At 48.0% G+C, this 18979-nt stretch overlaps 2 protein-coding genes across 3 annotated transcripts; one reads left to right on the top strand and one right to left on the bottom strand.

Moving 5' to 3' along the window:
- Positions 1-4963: 4963 nt before the first annotated feature.
- On the bottom strand, positions 4964-6839 carry mzt1 (mitotic spindle organizing protein 1). The gene is made up of 3 exons (XM_021560766.3): positions 6555-6839; positions 6080-6225; positions 4964-5579 (listed from the first exon to the last, which is right to left on the bottom strand). Exons 1-3 carry the CDS (start codon positions 6607-6609, stop codon positions 5565-5567), a joined length of 216 nt encoding a protein of 71 aa, XP_021416441.1. The 5' UTR covers positions 6610-6839; the 3' UTR covers positions 4964-5564.
- A 29-nt stretch (positions 6840-6868) lies between these two features.
- bora (bora aurora kinase A activator) lies at positions 6869-18900 on the top strand. Of its 2 annotated transcripts, XM_036951227.2 has the most exons (11): positions 6869-6972; positions 7286-7453; positions 8152-8258; positions 9485-9615; positions 9901-10011; positions 10134-10402; positions 14748-14904; positions 15149-15291; positions 15385-15816; positions 16134-16274; positions 17912-18900. In XM_036951227.2, the coding sequence occupies exons 2-11, from the start codon at positions 7301-7303 to the stop codon at positions 17933-17935; spliced, it is 1668 nt and encodes a 555-aa protein (XP_036807122.1). In that variant the 5' UTR covers positions 6869-6972; positions 7286-7300; the 3' UTR covers positions 17936-18900. The 2 variants fall into 2 exon arrangements, with proteins under 2 accessions (XP_036807122.1, XP_036807121.1); XM_036951226.2 differs by having other exon boundaries at positions 15149-15816.
- The last annotated feature ends 79 nt before the right edge of the window (positions 18901-18979 follow it).

Below are 18979 nucleotides of genomic sequence, written 5' to 3'. Positions count from 1 at the left end.
CAGACAGGGTAGAGAGAGGAGACAGACAGGGTAGAGAGAGGAGACAGACAGACAGGGTAGAGAGAGGAGACAGACAGGGTAGAGAGAGGAGACAGACAGGGTAGAGAGAGGAGACAGACAGACAGGGTAGAGAGAGGAGACAGACAGACAGGGTAGAGAGAGGAGACAGACAGGGTAGAGAGAGGAGACAGACAGACAGGGTAGAGAGGATACAGACAGGGTAGAGAGAGGAGACAGACAGGGTAGAAACAGGGTAGCAAGAGGAGACAGACAGACAGGGTAGAGAGAGGAGACAGACAGGGTAGAGAGGAGACAGACAGGGTAGAGAGAGGAGACAGACAGGGTAGAGAGGAGACAGACAGGGTAGAGAGGAGACAGACAGGGTAGAGAGAGGAGACAGACAGGGTAGAGAGGAGACAGAAAGGGTAGAGAGGAGACAGACAGGGTAGAGAGAGGAGACAGACAGACAGGGTAGAGAGAGGAGACAGACAGGCAGGGTAGAGAGAGGAGACAGACAGACAGGGTAGAGAGAGGAGACAGACAGGGTAGAGAGGAGACAGACAGGGTAGTGAGAGGAGACAGACAGGCTAGAGAGGAGACAGATAGGGTAGAGAGAGGAGACAGACAGGGTAGGGAGGAGACAGAAAGGGTAGAGAGGAGACAGACAGACAGACAGGGTAGAGAGAGGAGACAGACAGACAGGGTAGAGAGAGGAGACAGACAGACAGGGTAGAGAGAGAAGACAGACAAACAGGGTAGAGAGGAGACAGACAGACGGGGTAGAGAGAGGATACAGACAGGGTAGAGAGAGGAGACAGACAGGGTAGAGAGAGGAGACAGACAGACAGGGTAGAGAGAGGAGACAGACAGGGTAGAGAGAGGAGAGGCAGAGCGACTGTCAGACCAGCAGCCATCTGCTCATCTCCTGTTAATGAACAAAGCAAACAGCAGGAGTCAAGGCCAGCTCAGCTCCGCTCCAAATCCAGGTTATTTTTATTGACAGAAACACACACACTTTAATTGTATTAGGCTTGATTAAAAACAGGGGCAAGGACACCTTTCAGACCTTACTGCTCTCTCCTCTTCAGTCAACTAATGGTAATGGAGTTGCTAGGCTGTGTTCCTGAGGAAGAGTCACTCGTTGTTGATCTGACTACAGGCCCAGGACTGAAGTAACTGCTGTAACCTTCACTGTGCCTATGGAAAAAGGCTTCTAGGAAGTAGACTGTATAGTGAGTAACTGATACTAAGGGCACAATGTTTAAAGGGGCAATCAGCAGTTGCTACATCCATTTTTGGACTTAATTTGTATAAATTAACGATATGTACCCATTGATTCTTGACGAATATAAAGTATAAATGCCTCATGAACTCAGTTCAACTGTCGTACCTCGTCAGAACCCAAAATATAAGCTTGTTTTACTCCAGTGTTTATAAACAAAGTAAATGTAAACAAACACGATATGGCCCCAAAACATGGTTAAAATGAACATGGATGGTCAGTCCTTGCATCAATAGCTCTAACTACCTATAAACTGTAGATTGGTGAAATTTCTCCAGCCACATCCCTCAGCCTTTTACCGAATCAGGGGGTGGGGGGAACGCTTTGTTACTGTTTTTCTACTGCTGATTGCCGCTTTAAGTGCTACAAGCAGACGATTGAGCTATTTGGAAAAGTGATGATGACAAAGACAGGTCTGATTTCCATCGTTAACTGTAGGCCTACAATATATTTGTAATGTAATCATCATTGATTGTAATATGGTTTGTCTCAGCAGCCACAGCTGGCTGTATCCTAACATCCCCATTGGTCATCAACTATTATTGTAGCCTACAACATGATGATGATAAACTCTCATATTTACAGCCTCAAGATGATGATGATGCTGTTCATCTCCCGCCGTATTCAATACGGTGGGTCCCGTGCGCAGCACATATCAAATACCAAACAGATGGCTGGTAGACAAACAAGCTAATTTATCTCCGAGCCAGCGGCGGGGAACAAATGGAAGTCTTTTCTCACCTACCGAAGCTAAATGTTGATTTTTCTTCTCTTCTTCATTCCTCCACATTTAGCAGCTGGCTGCCTGCGCGTTTCACATCAACTCAAATGAAAGACAATCTTGTTTTCATTAATTTCTAACACAGTGAGTCTCTTGTTATGGAGATTAAAACGAGTCTGTGATGCCCATCATTTGTCTTGATGATAGACTGGGGGCCCCAACCCAGAGATGCCAATACACTACATACGGTTTGCCTGGGTAGATATATCTATTAAATGCCTGACTGTATTTGATAGACCACATGTGTCTTACTGCTCCCACTACACAGGAAACAAATGTTCAGCCACTGTGCAGGGCACCTTGCAAGGGCCCTGCTGAAGGGAACTAACTACCTGCAACCAGTAGCCTTGTTAACAGTTCATCTTGCACCCTTAAAAAACAACAACACCCACCCAAGATTAAGGCAGTAGGGGGTAACTGCCCCCCCCCCCCCCCCCCCCAACACATTCCCTAGTCTGTCACTGCTCTTGCTCAACAACAAAAATGTCCTCATCACAACTTTTGGAGATATTTCAACAAAACGATTTTGTGATAAATTGATTAAATTATTTGAAATGTTTAAAAAGTTGTAGATATATACGAATATAGTTAGATCTATAATTGTTGTTTAAATATACAAGTAGGAGCCCCCAAGGGGTAGTTATCCCTTTCTGGTTATGAGTGTGTTTCTTACTGTCATTCACAAAATGACTAGCCCACTTAGCGCTAGTTTATACTAACTTGCTTGCTAGCAACTTCACTAGCAGTAAATGCTAGCCAGCTAGCTAGTTAGCATACGCTGCTAGGCGTGCTAGCTAGTTAGCATAAGCTGCTAGGAGTGCTAGCTAGTTAGCATACGCTGCTAGGCGTGCTAGCTAGTTAGCATACGCTGCTAGGAGTGCTAGCTAGTTAGCATACGCTGCTAGGAGTGCTAGCTAGCAACCTCCTTACGACCAGATCGTTTGAGGTAAAATACAGTGAAAAGATAACGTAGCTTAATTGCAGTTGTAAATGTTTCCACCAGTGACTGATAGCTTTACAGTCAATTATTATTATTGTTATTGCCTTTTGGCTGTTTTACACAGCAATTTATGTCATATCTAGATAGCTAAGTGTTTAAGAGAGAGCTTTTAAATTGGCATCTCTCCCCCTGTTTTCAGTCACAGGTGGGGACTGGATTAGGTCTGAGCAGTGCAGGAGTTGGACTCATGAGTTGTGCTCCAATTTGACTGGGGATCGATCGCTTTATTTGTGACCTACACTACCAGTCAAAAGTGTGGACACACCGACTCATCCAAGGGTTTTTCTTTATTTTGACTATTTCCTACATTGTAGAATAATAGTGAAGACATCAAAACTATGAAATAACACAATATGGAATCTATGTAGTAAACAAAAAAGTGTTAAACAAATCAAAATATATTTTATATTTGAGATTCTTCAAAGTAGCCACCCTTTTGCCTTATTATTCTACAATGCAGAAAATAGTGAGTATAATGAGTCGGAGTGTCAACACTTTTGACAGGCACTGTATGTACAAATGCAATAGCAGAACATAAGAAAGCTGCCACGTCAATGTTACACTGAATTCATTAGTTAAGTTCTTATTAAATGTTATACCCTATTGTCATTTTATACTATTAGTTATATTCATTCCAATTAAGATTTTTATTAAATGAATTAAAAACAACTATTGAAAACCTTTTGCTCCTGAATGTCATTTTAAAGACGGCTGGGATTTAAAACCTTGCATTATTCAAATCATGTTTAGTGTAATTGTACATCATGGATTGTATTGAAAAGGAACAAACAGGAAAGACAATGAATGTGCAGGTGAGTTAAAAATACTTTACATCCAATCTCTTCATAGTGCGGATATTAATGGTGACACCATCACCCCCCCACATATTATATTAAAATAATTAAAATAAAAACAACTAGACTTAGCTTTTCAGTATTACTTACTAAAGAATGTCTAAATTAAACTGATTAAATGGATTTTAACACACTTGTGTGAAACCCTGTGGCACAATCTGCTACCGGGGTAACTGGCACAATTTGCTACCGGGGTAACTGGCACAATCTGCTACCGGGGTAACTGGCACAATCTGCTACCGGGGTAACTGGCACAATCTGCTACCGGGGTAACTGGCACAATCTGCTACCGGGGTAACTGGCACAATCTGCTACCGGGGTAACTGGCACAATCTGCTACCGAGGTAACTGGCACAATCTGCTACCGGGGTAACTGGCACCGCAGGCACTTTAAAACACCCCTTTCCTAAAAACATTTCATGAAATAACTAAACTAAAAAAGTGAACAATAGCCATTTATTTCCCTTTATAGTTTATTCGCCAAAGCATGACCTTCATCCACATACAATTCTCTCTCCAAATGTAGCTTTTTTGTGTGTCAGCAATTAGACATTGTTCTTAGGGAGGGGGGGGGGGGGGGGGGGGCTAGTTACCCACTAGTTCCCTACCTCCTTCATTCTGATTACTTGTGCAGAGACATTTTCCTGAGATCTCCAATTGAAAGATATTTAACTAGGCAAGTCAAGAACAAATTATTATTTACAATTGACGGCCTACCCCAGCCAAACCCTAATGACGCTGGGCCAATTGTGGATGCTGCCCTATGGGTCTCCCAATCACAGCCAGTTGTGATACAGCCTGGAATCGAACCAGGGTCTGAGATGAGATGCAGTGCCTTAGACCGCTGCGCCACTCAGGAGTCCAGGTGTCCTTTTCAGAGAATTCCTCAACAGAAGAACATTGCAGACAGAGGACTTGGAGGATATAGTATCTACACTTATTTATGACTCTTTAATTTAACTAGGTAAACTTTTCTACTGGTAAACTGTATAGTACTTCTGAATTATCATGATCTAATGAGTAAGTAAAGAAACACTGCCACCTGGTGGATATAAAATGCAACTACTTTTAATATTGAGTTCCATCCATCATTGACAACCCTGGACACTTCGAGAGAGAGAGAAAAAAAAATAACTTTGACATGCCAGACATTGAAGGAAAAAAACGGACATTAAATTCATATAAAACTACACACAATTCGCAATAAATAAGACTTTTTTTTTTACACGTCCAAAAAGCCATGAAGGAATGGAAAACAACCCATCATTGTAGCACTGTGTGATGACGGGGGAGTGCCAATCATTAGGTTTCCTTCAGTCAGAAGAAAGACGACTGAACTGACAACCTATATGATTGAGGGAGGGAGGGGTACTGAAACATTGGATATCAGGGCATTGCAGTCATTCATATTGTCAGATTGCACACCAAGCTGATGACAGGAACACAAGGAGAATTGGCCACTGATGTTGCCAGACCAAATGTTAAACACACACCATTTTTCTTCAAATGAAGCCAGGGATCAAATCCAGAGGCACGAGGAATAGGTCAGGGTAATAGACGCTCACTATTTGGCAATATTGTGAAACTTGACTGCGTGAAAAGACTTCCGCTCAGCAGAATTGCTTTGTTGGGATCAGTCTCAGATCTTCAGTTGTCAGAGGCCTGGAACAGAAGGCAGACAAATATTGGCATATTTTTTTACACATTAAGTTTGTGACTAAGTTTGTGACTACAGGTGCAACACAGTGGTGAGGCAGAGATGGAGGTATCTCGATCCAGTCAGAAAAAAATCTAGCCTATCAGATTGAAGCATAATTGACTAATTAAAACAGTGGCAGTTATGTGAAGGATAACCACAGCAATTGACCTTGTCCTGTACAGGGCAGAGTCTAATACAGGGCTCTCCAACCCTGTTCCTGGAGAGCTACGGTCCTGTACAGAGCAGAGTCTAATACAGGACTCTCCATCCTGTTCCTGGAGAGCTACGGTCCTGTACAGAGCAGAGTCCATTTAGTCCTAGTGAGTCTCTATAGCAGGGCCCACGGGAGAAACTTGGTCCAGACAACATTTGGTTCTCAAAAGTGTGGGCAACCTTGTTCTATTGTGTCTCTATTGACTCCATTCTGTAAGTACCTATCCCTGTCCCCTGAACATGTCCTTACTTTTAGTGAATCGGAGGCTTTACGTAGCTCCTTGATGACAGAGGACAGGGCCTCTGGGTTGATGCCCTGCTCACACAGCCTGACACAGATAGACAGAGATTCCATGTCCAGTCCTGTGTTCAATAGCCTAGAGATCTCCAGCAGCACTTGTGGGGAAAAGTAGGAGAGAAAATAATAACATGAAATTGGCACCATAGCTACCCATTGTCTGGCACATAACGAGCTGTATTGTTTAAACCATGTCGCCTTTCAAGATAAGTGTCCTCACTAATACTGTTGTGTGGTGGATTGTTGCCATGGGTACAGAACGAAATGTGATAAATAGCTAGCTAGCTAAAGTTACCTAGCTAACTACCCTACTGTCAAGCCAATCTTGAGGCATTGCAATCAATAGTGTGTCACATTTGTAAAACACATATCTAGGTTCTACAACAGACATTATCATAACCTAGCAAGCTAACGTTAGCTAACTCACCATCCATCGTTTCTCGGACAGCATTCATGTTGTTAGCATTAGCACTGCTAGCCATGATCAGTTCGTGTGGGACCTCCGAGATTAACTCAACAGCAACTTCAACAGTTCAAGCTGATTTACAAAAATACTTCTACTATCACAACCCCGTCATTTGGATAAATTAGAAATAGTACATTTGTTAATAAAGTCTACCATGAGTATATAATTTGCTAGTTAGCTTACTAACGACCACACAAGCGAAAGGAAGTGACGTCAATGTAAATTTGGAGCGTTCTGAAATCTTCCATCTGATTGGTTATCAGGCACTTCCTGTTAATTTCTATTGGTCAATGGGGGTTGTGGGAAAATTGAAATTAACGTTCGAAACAACTGAATCTGGAACCTTATTTTGGTTGTGTTGAAAACTTCTGCAGCTGCTGTAAGTATCTGAGCTCTAATATAAAATAACATATCGAATAGATCTATCAAATGAACCTCTCAGAATAGTTGCCGAAGCCTTAGCTAGCCAGGCATTTAACGAAACGTTTGGGATAGCTAGTATGTACTAAATTGTGGGACCAACAGCCAGCTAGTTTAGCTAACGTTAGCTAGCTACTCTTTCTCGTAAGCAAGGTTTGTTCTCTTGATAGTATTACAGTAATTGTTTGGCTTTCTCTAGTACTTAGATTAGCATACTATTTATACTGGATCAAAGCTGATTAATGTTTGAATTCCTGCATCAATGGGTTCAGGTTTGTGGTCAGACTATGGGAGATCTTCCAGATGTCCAGATAACTCCTGAGACTCCAGGGAGGGCAGCTATCCGTAACCCCTTCGAGAGCCCCAACGACTACCATCGCCTGCAAGAATCCGTGGTCCCCAGCCCCTCTGTCTTCAAGTCCTCCAAGACCTCCGGAACCGTAAGTGTAAACCTACACTGAGTGTACAAAACATTGAGTTGCATTGCCTTTTGACATCAGAACAGCCTCAGTTCGTCGGGGGCATGGACTACAAGGTGTAGAAAGTGTTCCACAGGGAAGCTGGCCCATATTGACTTACAATGCTTCCCACAGGTGTGTCAAGTTGGCTGGATGTCCTTTGGTTGGTGGACTGTCTTGATACACACGGGAAACTGTTGAGTGTGAAAAACCCAGCTGTGGTGCAGTTCTGGCCACCCTCAAACAGGTGCCCCTGGCACCTACTACCATACCCCGTTCAAAGGCACTTAAATCTTTTGTCTTGCCCATTCACCCTCTGAATGGCATATGTACACAATCCATGTCTCAATTGTCTCAAGGCTTAAACATCCTTATTTAACCCGTCTCCTCCCCTTCATCTTCACTGATTCACTGATTTTAAAAAGAGACTTCAATAAAAGATCATAGCTTTCACCTGGTCAGTCTGTCATCCTAATATTTTGTACACATTTATGGTCTGGTCTCATACATATCTTGTGTAGTTCACCCACTTCGATAGCCTGAAGGACATGATCAGCAAGTCGGTTAACATGTGTGTCTCCTTCAGAAGTCCTGTCATTGTCCTCTTGTGAACGTAATCACCGGTTTTACAGAGCCACCTGAATTGTTATTTTCTATATTTTCTTGATCATTGTTTTCAGACACCAGCCAAGTTTAAATGGGACATAGATGAGATGTCTATCCTGCTCCCTGTGGACATAGACGCTGAGGATATCCACCGCCAGTCCTTGTACCTCAGTCAGACCAGGTGAGGAACTAGTAACCAGTCCTTGTACCTCAGTCAGACCAGGTGAGGAACTAGTAACCAGTCCTTGTACCTCAGTCAGACCAGGTGAGGAACTAGTAACCAGTCCTTGTACCTAGGTCAGACCAGGTGAGGAACTAGTAACCAGTCCTTGTACCTCGGTCAGACCAGGTGAGGAACTAGTAACCAGTCCTTGTACCTAGGTCAGACCAGGTGAGGAACTAGTAACCAGTCCTTGTACCTAGGTCAGACCAGGTGAGGAACTAGTAACCAGTCCTTGTACCTAGGTCAGACCAGGTGAGGAACTAGTAACCAGTCCTTGTACCTAGGTCAGACCAGGTGAGGAACTAGTAACCAGTCCTTGTACCTCAGTCAGACCAGGTGAGGAACTAGTAACCAATCCTTGTACCTAGGTCAGACCAGGTGAGGAACTAGTAACCAGTCCTTGTACCTCAGTCAGACCAGGTGAGGAACTAGTAACCAGTCCTTGTACCTCAGTCAGACCAGGTGAGGAACTAGTAACTAGTCCTTGGACCTAGGTCAGACCAGGTGAGGAACTAGTAACCAGTCCTTGTACCTCAGTCAGACCAGGTGAGGAACTAGTAACCAGTCCTTGTACCTCAGTCAGACCAGGTGAGGAACTAGTAACCAGTCCATGTACTGCAGTCAGACCAGGTGAGGAACTAGTAACCAGTCCTTGTACTGCAGTCAGACCAGGTGAGGAACTAGTAACCAGTCCTTGTACCTAGGTCAGACCAGGTGAGGAACTAGTAACCAGTCCATGTACTGCAGTCAGACCAGGTGAGGAACTAGTAACCAGTCCTTGTATCTCAGTCAGACCAGGTGAGGAACTAGTAACCAGTCCATGTACCTCAGTCAGACCAGGTGAGGAACTAGTAACCAGTCCATGTACCTCAGTCAGACCAGGTGAGGAACTAGTAACCAGTCCATGTACCTCAGTCAGACCAGGTGATGAACTAGTAACCAGTCCTTGTACTGCAGTCAGACCAGGTGAGGAACTAGTAACCAGTCCATGTACCTCAGTCAGACCAGGTGAGGAACTAGTAACCAGTCCATGTACTGCAGTCAGACCAGGTGAGGAACTCTGACCAGGTTAAGGTTCACAAGAGAAATGGGGAGCCCTTTGAAATAGAACTGCTGCTGAGAGGTTGGGGGTGTTGGTTTATTGGTCTGGTAACAGCTTTGTTTTTGTTTTTTTAAACATCCAGGATGGATTCTGACATCGAGGAGAAACGTCAGAATGCCATCGAGCAGTTTTTCACTAAAGGCGCCATTGTGCCTTCACCATGGAGCGAACCAACAAGCAAACAGAAATCAGCACAGATGCACTTTGGGAAGAGTAAGTAAATCCAATGAGTTGGAGTTGAGTTGCTTTTCACTCACCAACACACACTACAGAAGAACTGGGACAAGGATAAGATCCAGATACTGAGCGCTCTCCATGGCTCTCTGTGTGTGTGGAACCAGACACAGGATCATACAGTCTATGATATCTATGTGTGAGTGACTTTGAACAACAAATATTGAGTTTTAACACATTATAGTGTTTTATTTTCTATTTCCTGAATAACTTATGTTCAGCCATTTCTATGGATGTTGAATGTGTAAATGTTTCTATCTTCAGGTTCCATGTCCCCACTGATACTAGAAGAGCCACTACCAACTAAAAAAACCACAGTAGGCTGTCAGACAGTCCTGTCCTTACCTGTGGACTTCCTCCTGGACAAAATATTAGGTACACCTTTACACGTCCGGGAACACGTCATATTTATCTCTGTGCAGATAAAACTTATCAGGTCTTAAATAACCTCTCTGTCTGTGTCTCTCTCGCTCTTGGCTGTCCCTCACCCACCCCAGGAGAATACTACAGATTGAAGGAGGTGTCTCAGCAGGATCAGGTTCAGGAGACCCTGAGCTCCTCGTCTCTGAGACGGAAGTTGTTTCTGGACGGCCAAGGGAGTGGCTCGGAGTCCTCCAACCCCCCCAGCCCAGAAGGAGGGGGAGGAGGAGGGGAGGGAGAGCCCCCTGGGGGAGAAGGGGGAGGGGATAGAGATTTCCTCTCACCCATGAGCGCCTCTCCTCTGTCCTGCCCGTTGTCTGGCAGGTCTGCCCTGACCCCCTCCACTGTAAGTGTGCCACTATTCAATGTCAATGGTGTCTGACCAGTGTGTACAATTACAGTTTAAGGGAAACATGCAGCAAGTGTGGTTTGTTGCTTTGGTTCTAAGCATGGGTTGTTATTATCACAGGGCTGCCCAATCCTTTTCCTGGAGAGCTGCCATCCAAAAGGTTTTCACTGGGTCGGGTTAGTTACAACTGGGGTTGGAGTGAGAACCTACACGAGGGTAGCTCTCCGGGAACAGGGTTGGAGTGAAAACCTACAGGAGGGTAGCTCTCCAGGAACAGGGTTGGAGTGAGAACCTACACGAGGGTAGCTCTCCGGGAAAACCTACACGAGGGTAGCTCTCCGGGAACAGGTTTGGAGTGAACCTACACGAGGGTAGCTCTCCGGGAACAGGGTTGGAGTGAAAACCTACACGAGGGTAGCTCTCCGGGAACAGGGTTGGAGTGAGAACCTACAGGAGGGTAGCTCTCCAGGAACAGGGTTGGAGTGAAAACCTACACAAGGGTAGCTCTCCGGGAACAGGGTTGGAGTGAAAACCTACAGGAGGGTAGCTCTCCAGGAACAGGGTTGGAGTGAGAACCTACAGGAGGGTAGCTCTCCAGGAACAGGGTTGGAGTGAAAACCTACAGGAGGGTAGCTCTCCGGGAACAGGGTTGGAGTGAAAACATACAGGAGGGTAGCTCTCCGGGAACAGGGTTGGAGTGAAAACCTACAGGAGGGTAGCTCTCCGGGAACAGGGTTGGAGTGAAAACCTACAGGAGGGTAGCTCTCCGGGAACAGAGTTGGAGTGAAAACCTACAGGAGGGTAGCTCTCCGGGAACAGGGTTGGAGTGAAAACCTACAGGAGGGTAGCTCTCCAGGAACAGGGTTGGAGTGAAAACCTACTGGAGGGTAGCTCTCCAGGAACAGGGTTGGAGTGAAAACCTACAGGAGGGTTGCTCTCCAGGAACAGGGTTGGAGTGAAAACCTACAGGAGGGTTGCTCTCCAGGAACAGGGTTGGAGTGAAAACCTGAAGCAGGGTAGCTCTCCAGGAACAGGGTTGGAGTGAAAACCTACAGGAGGGTTGCTCTCCAGGAACAGTGTTGGAGTGAGAACCTACAGGAGGGTAGCTCTCCAGGAACAGGGTTGGAGTGAAAACCTAAAGGAGGGTAGCTCTCCGGGAACAGGGTTGGAGTGAAAACCTACAGGAGGGTAGCTCTCCAGGAACAGGGTTGGAGTGAGAACCTACAGGAGGCTAGCTCTCCAGGAACAGGGTTGGAGTGAAAACCTACAGGAGGGTAGCTCTCCAGGAACAGGGTTGGAGTGAGAACCTACAGGAGGGTAGCTCTCCGGGAACAGGGTTGGAGTGAGAACCTACAGGAGGGTAGCTCTCCGGGAACAGGGTTGGAGTGAAAACCTACAGGAGGGTAGCTCTCCAGGAACAGGGTTGGAGTGAGAACCTACAGGAGGGTAGCTCTCCAGGAACAGGGTTGGAGTGAGAACCTACAGGAGGGTAGCTCTCCAGGAACAGGGTTGGAGTGAGAACCTACAGGAGGGTAGCTCTCCGGGAACAGGGTTGGAGTGAGAACCTACAGGAGGGTAGCTCTCCGGGAACAGGGTTGGAGTGAGAACCTACAGGAGGGTAGCTCTCCAGGAACAGGGTTGGAGTGAGAACCTACAGGAGGGTAGCTCTCCAGGAACAGGGTTGGAGTGAAAACCTACAGGAGGGTAGCTCTCCAGGAACAGGGTTGGAGTGAAAACCTACAGGAGGGTAGCTCTCCAGGAACAGGGTTGGAGTGAGAACCTACAGGAGGGTAGCTCTCCAGGAACAGGGTTGGAGTGAGAACCTACAGGAGGGTAGCTCTCCAGGAACAGGGTTATAGTGAGAACCTACAGGAGGGTAGCTCTCCAGGAACAGGGTTGGAGTGAAAACCTACAGGAGGGTAGCTCTCCAGGAACAGGGTTGGAGTGAGAACCTACAGGAGGGTAGCTCTCCAGGAACAGGGTTGGAGTGAAAACCTACAGGAGGGTAGCTCTCCAGGAACAGGGTTGGAGTGAGAACCTACAGGAGGGTAGCTCTCCGGGAACAGGGTTGGAGTGAGAACCTACAGGAGGGTAGCTCTCCGGGAACAGGGTTGGAGTGAGAACCTACAGGAGGGTAGCTCTCCGGGAACAGGGTTGGAGTGAGAACCTACAGGAGGGTAGCTCTCCAGGAACAGGGTTGGAGTGAGAACCTACAGGAGGGTAGCTCTCCGGGAACAGGGTTGGAGTGAGAACCTACAGGAGGGTAGCTCTCCGGGAACAGGGTTGGAGTGAAAACCTAAAGGAGGGTAGCTCTCCAGGAACAGGGTTGGAGTGAGAACCTACAGGAGGGTAGCTCTCCGGGAACAGGGTTGGAGTGAGAACCTACAGGAGGGTAGCTCTCCAGGAACAGGGTTGTAGTGAGAACCTACAGGAGGGTAGCTCTCCGGGAACAGGGTTGGAGTGAAAACCTACAGGAGAGTAGCTCTCCAGGAACAGGGTTGTAGTGAGAACCTACAGGAGGGTAGCTCTCCGGGAACAGGGTTGGAGTGAAAACCTACAGGAGGGTAGCTCTCCAGGAACAGGGTTGGAGTGAGAACCTACAGGAGGGTAGCTCTCCGGGAACAGGGTTGGAGTGAGAACCTACAGGAGGGTAGCTCTCCGGGAACAGGGTTGGAGTGAGAACCTACAGGAGGGTAGCTCTCCGGGAACAGGGTTGGAGTGAAAACCTACAGGAGGGTAGCTCTCCAGGAACAGGGTTGGAGTGAGAACCTACAGGAGGGTAGCTCTCCAGGAACAGGGTTGGAGTGAGAACCTACAGGAGGGTAGCTCTCCAGGAACAGGGTTGGAGTGAGAACCTACAGGAGGGTAGCTCTCCGGGAACAGGGTTGGAGTGAGAACCTACAGGAGGGTAGCTCTCCGGGAACAGGGTTGGAGTGAGAACCTACAGGAGGGTAGCTCTCCAGGAACAGGGTTGGAGTGAGAACCTACAGGAGGGTAGCTCTCCAGGAACAGGGTTGGAGTGAAAACCTACAGGAGGGTAGCTCTCCAGGAACAGGGTTGGAGTGAAAACCTACAGGAGGGTAGCTCTCCAGGAACAGGGTTGGAGTGAGAACCTACAGGAGGGTAGCTCTCCAGGAACAGGGTTGGAGTGAGAACCTACAGGAGGGTAGCTCTCCAGGAACAGGGTTATAGTGAGAACCTACAGGAGGGTAGCTCTCCAGGAACAGGGTTGGAGTGAAAACCTACAGGAGGGTAGCTCTCCAGGAACAGGGTTGGAGTGAGAACCTACAGGAGGGTAGCTCTCCAGGAACAGGGTTGGAGTGAAAACCTACAGGAGGGTAGCTCTCCAGGAACAGGGTTGGAGTGAGAACCTACAGGAGGGTAGCTCTCCGGGAACAGGGTTGGAGTGAGAACCTACAGGAGGGTAGCTCTCCGGGAACAGGGTTGGAGTGAGAACCTACAGGAGGGTAGCTCTCCGGGAACAGGGTTGGAGTGAGAACCTACAGGAGGGTAGCTCTCCAGGAACAGGGTTGGAGTGAGAACCTACAGGAGGGTAGCTCTCCGGGAACAGGGTTGGAGTGAGAACCTACAGGAGGGTAGCTCTCCGGGAACAGGGTTGGAGTGAAAACCTACAGGAGGGTAGCTCTCCAGGAACAGGGTTGTAGTGAGAACCTACAGGAGGGTAGCTCTCCGGGAACAGGGTTGGAGTGAAAACCTACAGGAGAGTAGCTCTCCAGGAACAGGGTTGTAGTGAGAACCTACAGGAGGGTAGCTCTCCGGGAACAGGGTTGGAGTGAAAACCTACAGGAGGGTAGCTCTCCAGGAACAGGGTTGGAGTGAGAACCTACAGGAGGGTAGCTCTCCGGGAACAGGGTTGGAGTGAGAACCTACAGGAGGGTAGCTCTCCGGGAACAGGGTTGGAGTGAAAACCTACTGGAGGGTAGCTCTCCGGGAACAGGGTTGGAGTGAGAACCTACAGGAGGGTAGCTCTCCGGGAACAGGGTTGTAGTGAGAACCTACAGGAGGGTAGCTCTCCGGGAACAGGGTTGGAGTGAGAACCTACAGGAGGGTAGCTCTCCGGGAACAGGGTTGGAGTGAGAACCTACAGGAGGGTAGCTCTCCGGGAACAGGGTTGGAGTGAGAACCTACAGGAGGGTAGCTCTCCGGGAACAGGACAGCTCTGCTATAGCAGATGCTATATTCCGTCTAAAGTGGTACTGTGTATAACATCTAGGAGGGAATCTGTTTGAGGAAGAATCACAAAGGATTTCAAATAAAGACATAACCACTTGTTTTCTCTCTTGCTGTTTTAATGAGACGTTGTCTCTCTTTTTTTCCAAAGGGTCTTTTCTCGTCCAGCCCTATCCAGGGTCGTTACCGAACCTACAGCCTGGGAAGTGTCACCAGCCCCCTGTGCCCTGAGCGGTCTTCTCCTGCTGGCTTCCAGTCCCCTGCCCTGTCCCCCATCGGACCCCAGTTCACACAGACACCCGTAGCAGGTATACGAGTCTGTTAAAGAGGTGTTTTATGTCCTTATTGACATAATGTGTCTTAAATGTTCTGTTAGACCATAAACCTGATGCGGCTTTGGAGACGGTATCTATGGAAACTGATTGAATGTGTCTGTGCAGATTTGCACAGTCATCTTTTACGGACCTCGACCTGTTGAGTCAAGTCATTAGGTGAAAAGGTATCCATGTTGTTGGTCATTTGAGTGACGCTGTGATTGTCTTTCTTGTCTAGGAGAGAGGAGGAAGCTGAGCTTCGTGACCCCTGAAGGTGTTCCCCTAGACATGGACATCAACTCCTGTACAGAGAGCCCCTATGTAGACGGCTGTTCCCCCATCCGCTTCTGCTCCTCGCTCCAGCCCCCGGGCCGGACCCAGGTCAACCCTCAGCTCAGACCCGGAGCCCACTGCTGGGCCTCACCCCCAACCATCTCCCCCAACCCTTCCCTCCAGCCCCCGGGCCGGACCCAGGTCAACCCTCAGCTCAGACCCGGAGCCCACTGCTGGGCCTCACCCCAAACCATCTCCCCCAACCCTTCCCTCCTGGACCAGGGCAATATATGTCCTTCTACTTCACTACCACCCATGGAGATGGGCTCCTGTTCCCCCTCTCCGGTGCCGTGTGTACCCAGGACCAGTGGGGGTCTGCTGGGGATGGAGAGGCTGTGTGACGGGGGTTCGGGGATAGACCAGCCTCTGTTGGACTCAGTGAAGATGGAGGAGGAGGAGGTGGAGGAGAACGGCGAGGTGGAAGAGGAGGAAGAGGAAGGAGGTGTGACTCCTGTTGGTGTCCGGTTGACCAGCTCCCGTGTGGGGGCGAGCGTGATGGCAGCGGAGGCGTCTCATATGTTTGTGTCTCTGCTGGCTGAAGGAAGCAGCATCCCTTATGATAACAGCATGCAGGTCTGTATCCTGGGGGCCGTCTACTGACTAAACCTCTAATCACAACAGAATAGACCTCTGACAAGCTGGACACCAGTTTATCATTTCAGAAAAGGCATTTTCATGTTTATAAAAACTGGAAGAGTTACACTGACATGTATGTTACAATGACTGCGTTTTTGACACATTTTTTGCACTAAAATGTTATTGGGTTGAATGTACACGGATGGATCACGTACTTTTAATTATTCTTAGATTTGATGACCGTGTTAATCACTGTGGGAGTGATTTGACAATCTGTTTTAATAGAATTTGAACTGCCTGTTTGCTCTGTGTAGGTGGACAGTGGGTACAACACATACGCTGGCACCGCCAGCCTGATAGATGCCATGAGTTCAGACAGCCAGAGTAAGGAGTCGTTTGACGCAGCACACAACCCCGACGACGTCTTCCCTCACAGCAGACACACTAAGACCAAGGTAACGGAACCCACAGCAGACACACTAAGACCAAGGTAACGGAACCCACAGCAGACACACTGAGACCAAGGTAACGGAACCCACAGCAGACACACTAAGACCAAGGTAACGGAACCCACAGCAGACACACTGAGACCAAGGTAACGGAACCCACAGCAGACACACTGAGACCAAGGTAACGGAACCCACAGCAGACACACTAAGACCAAGGTAACGGAACCCACAGCAGACACACTGAGACCAAGGTAACGGAACCCACAGCAGACACACTGAGACCAAGGTAACGGAACCCACAGCAGACACACTAAGACCAAGGTAACGGAACCCACAGCAGACACACTGAGACCAAGGTAACGGAACCCACAGCAGACACACTAAGACCAAGGTAACGGAACCCACAGCAGACACACTAAGACCAAGGTAACGGAACCCACAGCAGACACACTAAGACCAAGGTAACGGAACCCACAGCAGACACACTAAGACCAAGGTAACAGAACCCACAGCAGACACACTAAGACCAAGGTAACGGAACCCACAGCAGACACACTAAGACCAAGGTAACGGAACCCACAGCAGACACACTGAGACCAAGGTAACGGAACCCACAGCAGACACACTAAGACCAAGGTAACGGAACCCACAGCAGACACACTAAGACCAAGGTAACGGAACCCACAGCAGACACACTAAGACCAAGGTAACGGAACCCACAGCAGACACACTAAGACCGAGGTAACGGAAGCTGTTCAGCAGTCTGATGGCCTGAGGATAGAAGCTGTTCAGCAGTCTGGCAGCCTGAGGATAGAAGCTGTTCAGCAGTCTGACGGCCTGGGGGGTAGAAGCTGTTCAACAGTCTGACGGCCTGGGGGTAGAAGCTGTTCAGCAGTCTGATGGCCTGGGGTTAGAAGCTGTTCAGCAGTCTGGCGGCCTGGGGGTAGAAGCTGTTCAGCAGTCTGATGGCCTGGGGGTAGAAGCTGTTCAGCAGTCTGACGGCCTGGGGGGTAGAAGCTGTTCAGCGGCCTGGGGGTAGAAGCTGTTCAGCAGTCTGACGGCCTGGGGGTAGAAGCTGTTCAGCAGTCTGACGGCCTGGGGGTAGAAGCTGTTCAGCAGTCTGATGGCCTGGGGTTAGAAGCTGTTCAGCAGTCTGGCGGCCTGGGGGTAGAAGCTGTTCAGCAGTCTGACGGCCTGGGGGTAGAAGCTGTTCAGCAGTCTGACGGCCTGGGGGGTAGAAGCTGTTCAGCGGCCTGGGGGTAGAAGCTGTTCAGCAGTCTGACGGCCTGGGGGTAGAAGCTGTTCAGCAGTCTGGCGGCCTGGGGGGTAGAAGCTGTTCAGCAGTCTGGCGGCCTGGGGGTAGAAGCTGTTCAGCAGTCTGGCGGCCTGGGGGTAGAAGCTGTTCAGCAGTCTGGCGGCCTGGGGGGTAGAAGCTGTTCAGGAGACTTTTGGTCCCAGACTTGGTACTCCGGTACCTCTAGCTGTGTAGCAGAGAGAATAACTTGGGTTGCTGGAGTCTTTGACGATGTTTAGGGCTTTCCTCTGACACCAGAGTTGGATGGTATTTAATGTGAGTTTACACGTTGCTGAACCATGATTTGTTGTGGTAACAGCTTATGGACAACCCTTTATTTGTTTTCCAGACTGTTTTTCCTCAACACCATTGAGTGAGCTGATTGGAGGAGAACACAAGGAAGCCCCTCCCACCTTTAACTTCCCAGCTAAAGCCAATGATGATGTTTATGTTGCCACGTTTTAAAGCAGCCGTGTCGGGGTGTATTCATTAGTCGGATTCTGTTGGAAACCCTTTATCTCTAGACATGGAACCTACCTGAATTTGTCCAATAGAAACAAACCGTTGCCAAACGCTTTTGTTTAGAGTGAATCGTGTACTGAATAACACCCCGGCTAAGTGACAATGTTAAGATGCCGCCATTCGCACAAATGAACCTTGAAATTAATTCCTATTGGCGCTAGCTATCCCTCGTAGTGGAGTTGAAATGGCAGCCTATATAGTGCACTACTTTGGAGCCCTGGTCAGTAGTGCACTACGTTGGAGCCCTGGTCAGTAGTGCACTACGTTGGAGCCCTGGTCAGTAGTGCACTACGTTGGAGCCCTGTGGGCGTTGGTCAGTAGTGCACTACGTTGGAGCCCTGGTCAGTAATGCACTACGTTGGAGCCCTGGTCAGTAGTGCACTACGTTGGAGCCCTGTGGGCGTTGGTCAGTAGTGCACTACGTTGGAGCCCTGGTCAGTAGTGCACTACGTTGGAGCCCTGTGGGCGTTGGTCAGTAGTGCACTATATAGGGAATAAGGTGCTATTTTGGAAAACTTACCGTGTTGACATGAACAAGGGACTGATGAAACTTGACAGTTATGTATTTATACATTTTATATTCTTGTTGATTGTGAATTTAGCATTATTTTTAATCAGTTAAACAATTACGGGAATGTGACTTATGATAAAGGATTTTTATTGTACATTTTGTTATAAATATTTGTTTAACTGCAGAGCTCCCCTTTAAACAAAGCCACCATCTGATTAAATGATGTGTTTTATGGAGGAAGTGTTATTGAATGAGTGTAACGTTCTGACTAGACCACTGAGACACATTAAATGTTGTACAACTGGGCTACTCTTCAGTTTCCTGGCTACATGTGAATTAAATGCACCTACTCCAATCACCAAACAGAGACTAGCCAAAGAGATG

The sequence above is a fragment of the Oncorhynchus mykiss genome, chromosome 18, assembly GCF_057628025.1.
Source record: "Oncorhynchus mykiss isolate SJ-2025 chromosome 18, ASM5762802v1, whole genome shotgun sequence".
In the NCBI taxonomy this organism is placed as follows: domain Eukaryota; kingdom Metazoa; phylum Chordata; class Actinopteri; order Salmoniformes; family Salmonidae; genus Oncorhynchus; species Oncorhynchus mykiss.
The sequence above is the reverse complement of the archived record's forward strand: the minus strand, read 5'-3'. Positions and strand labels throughout refer to the sequence as shown.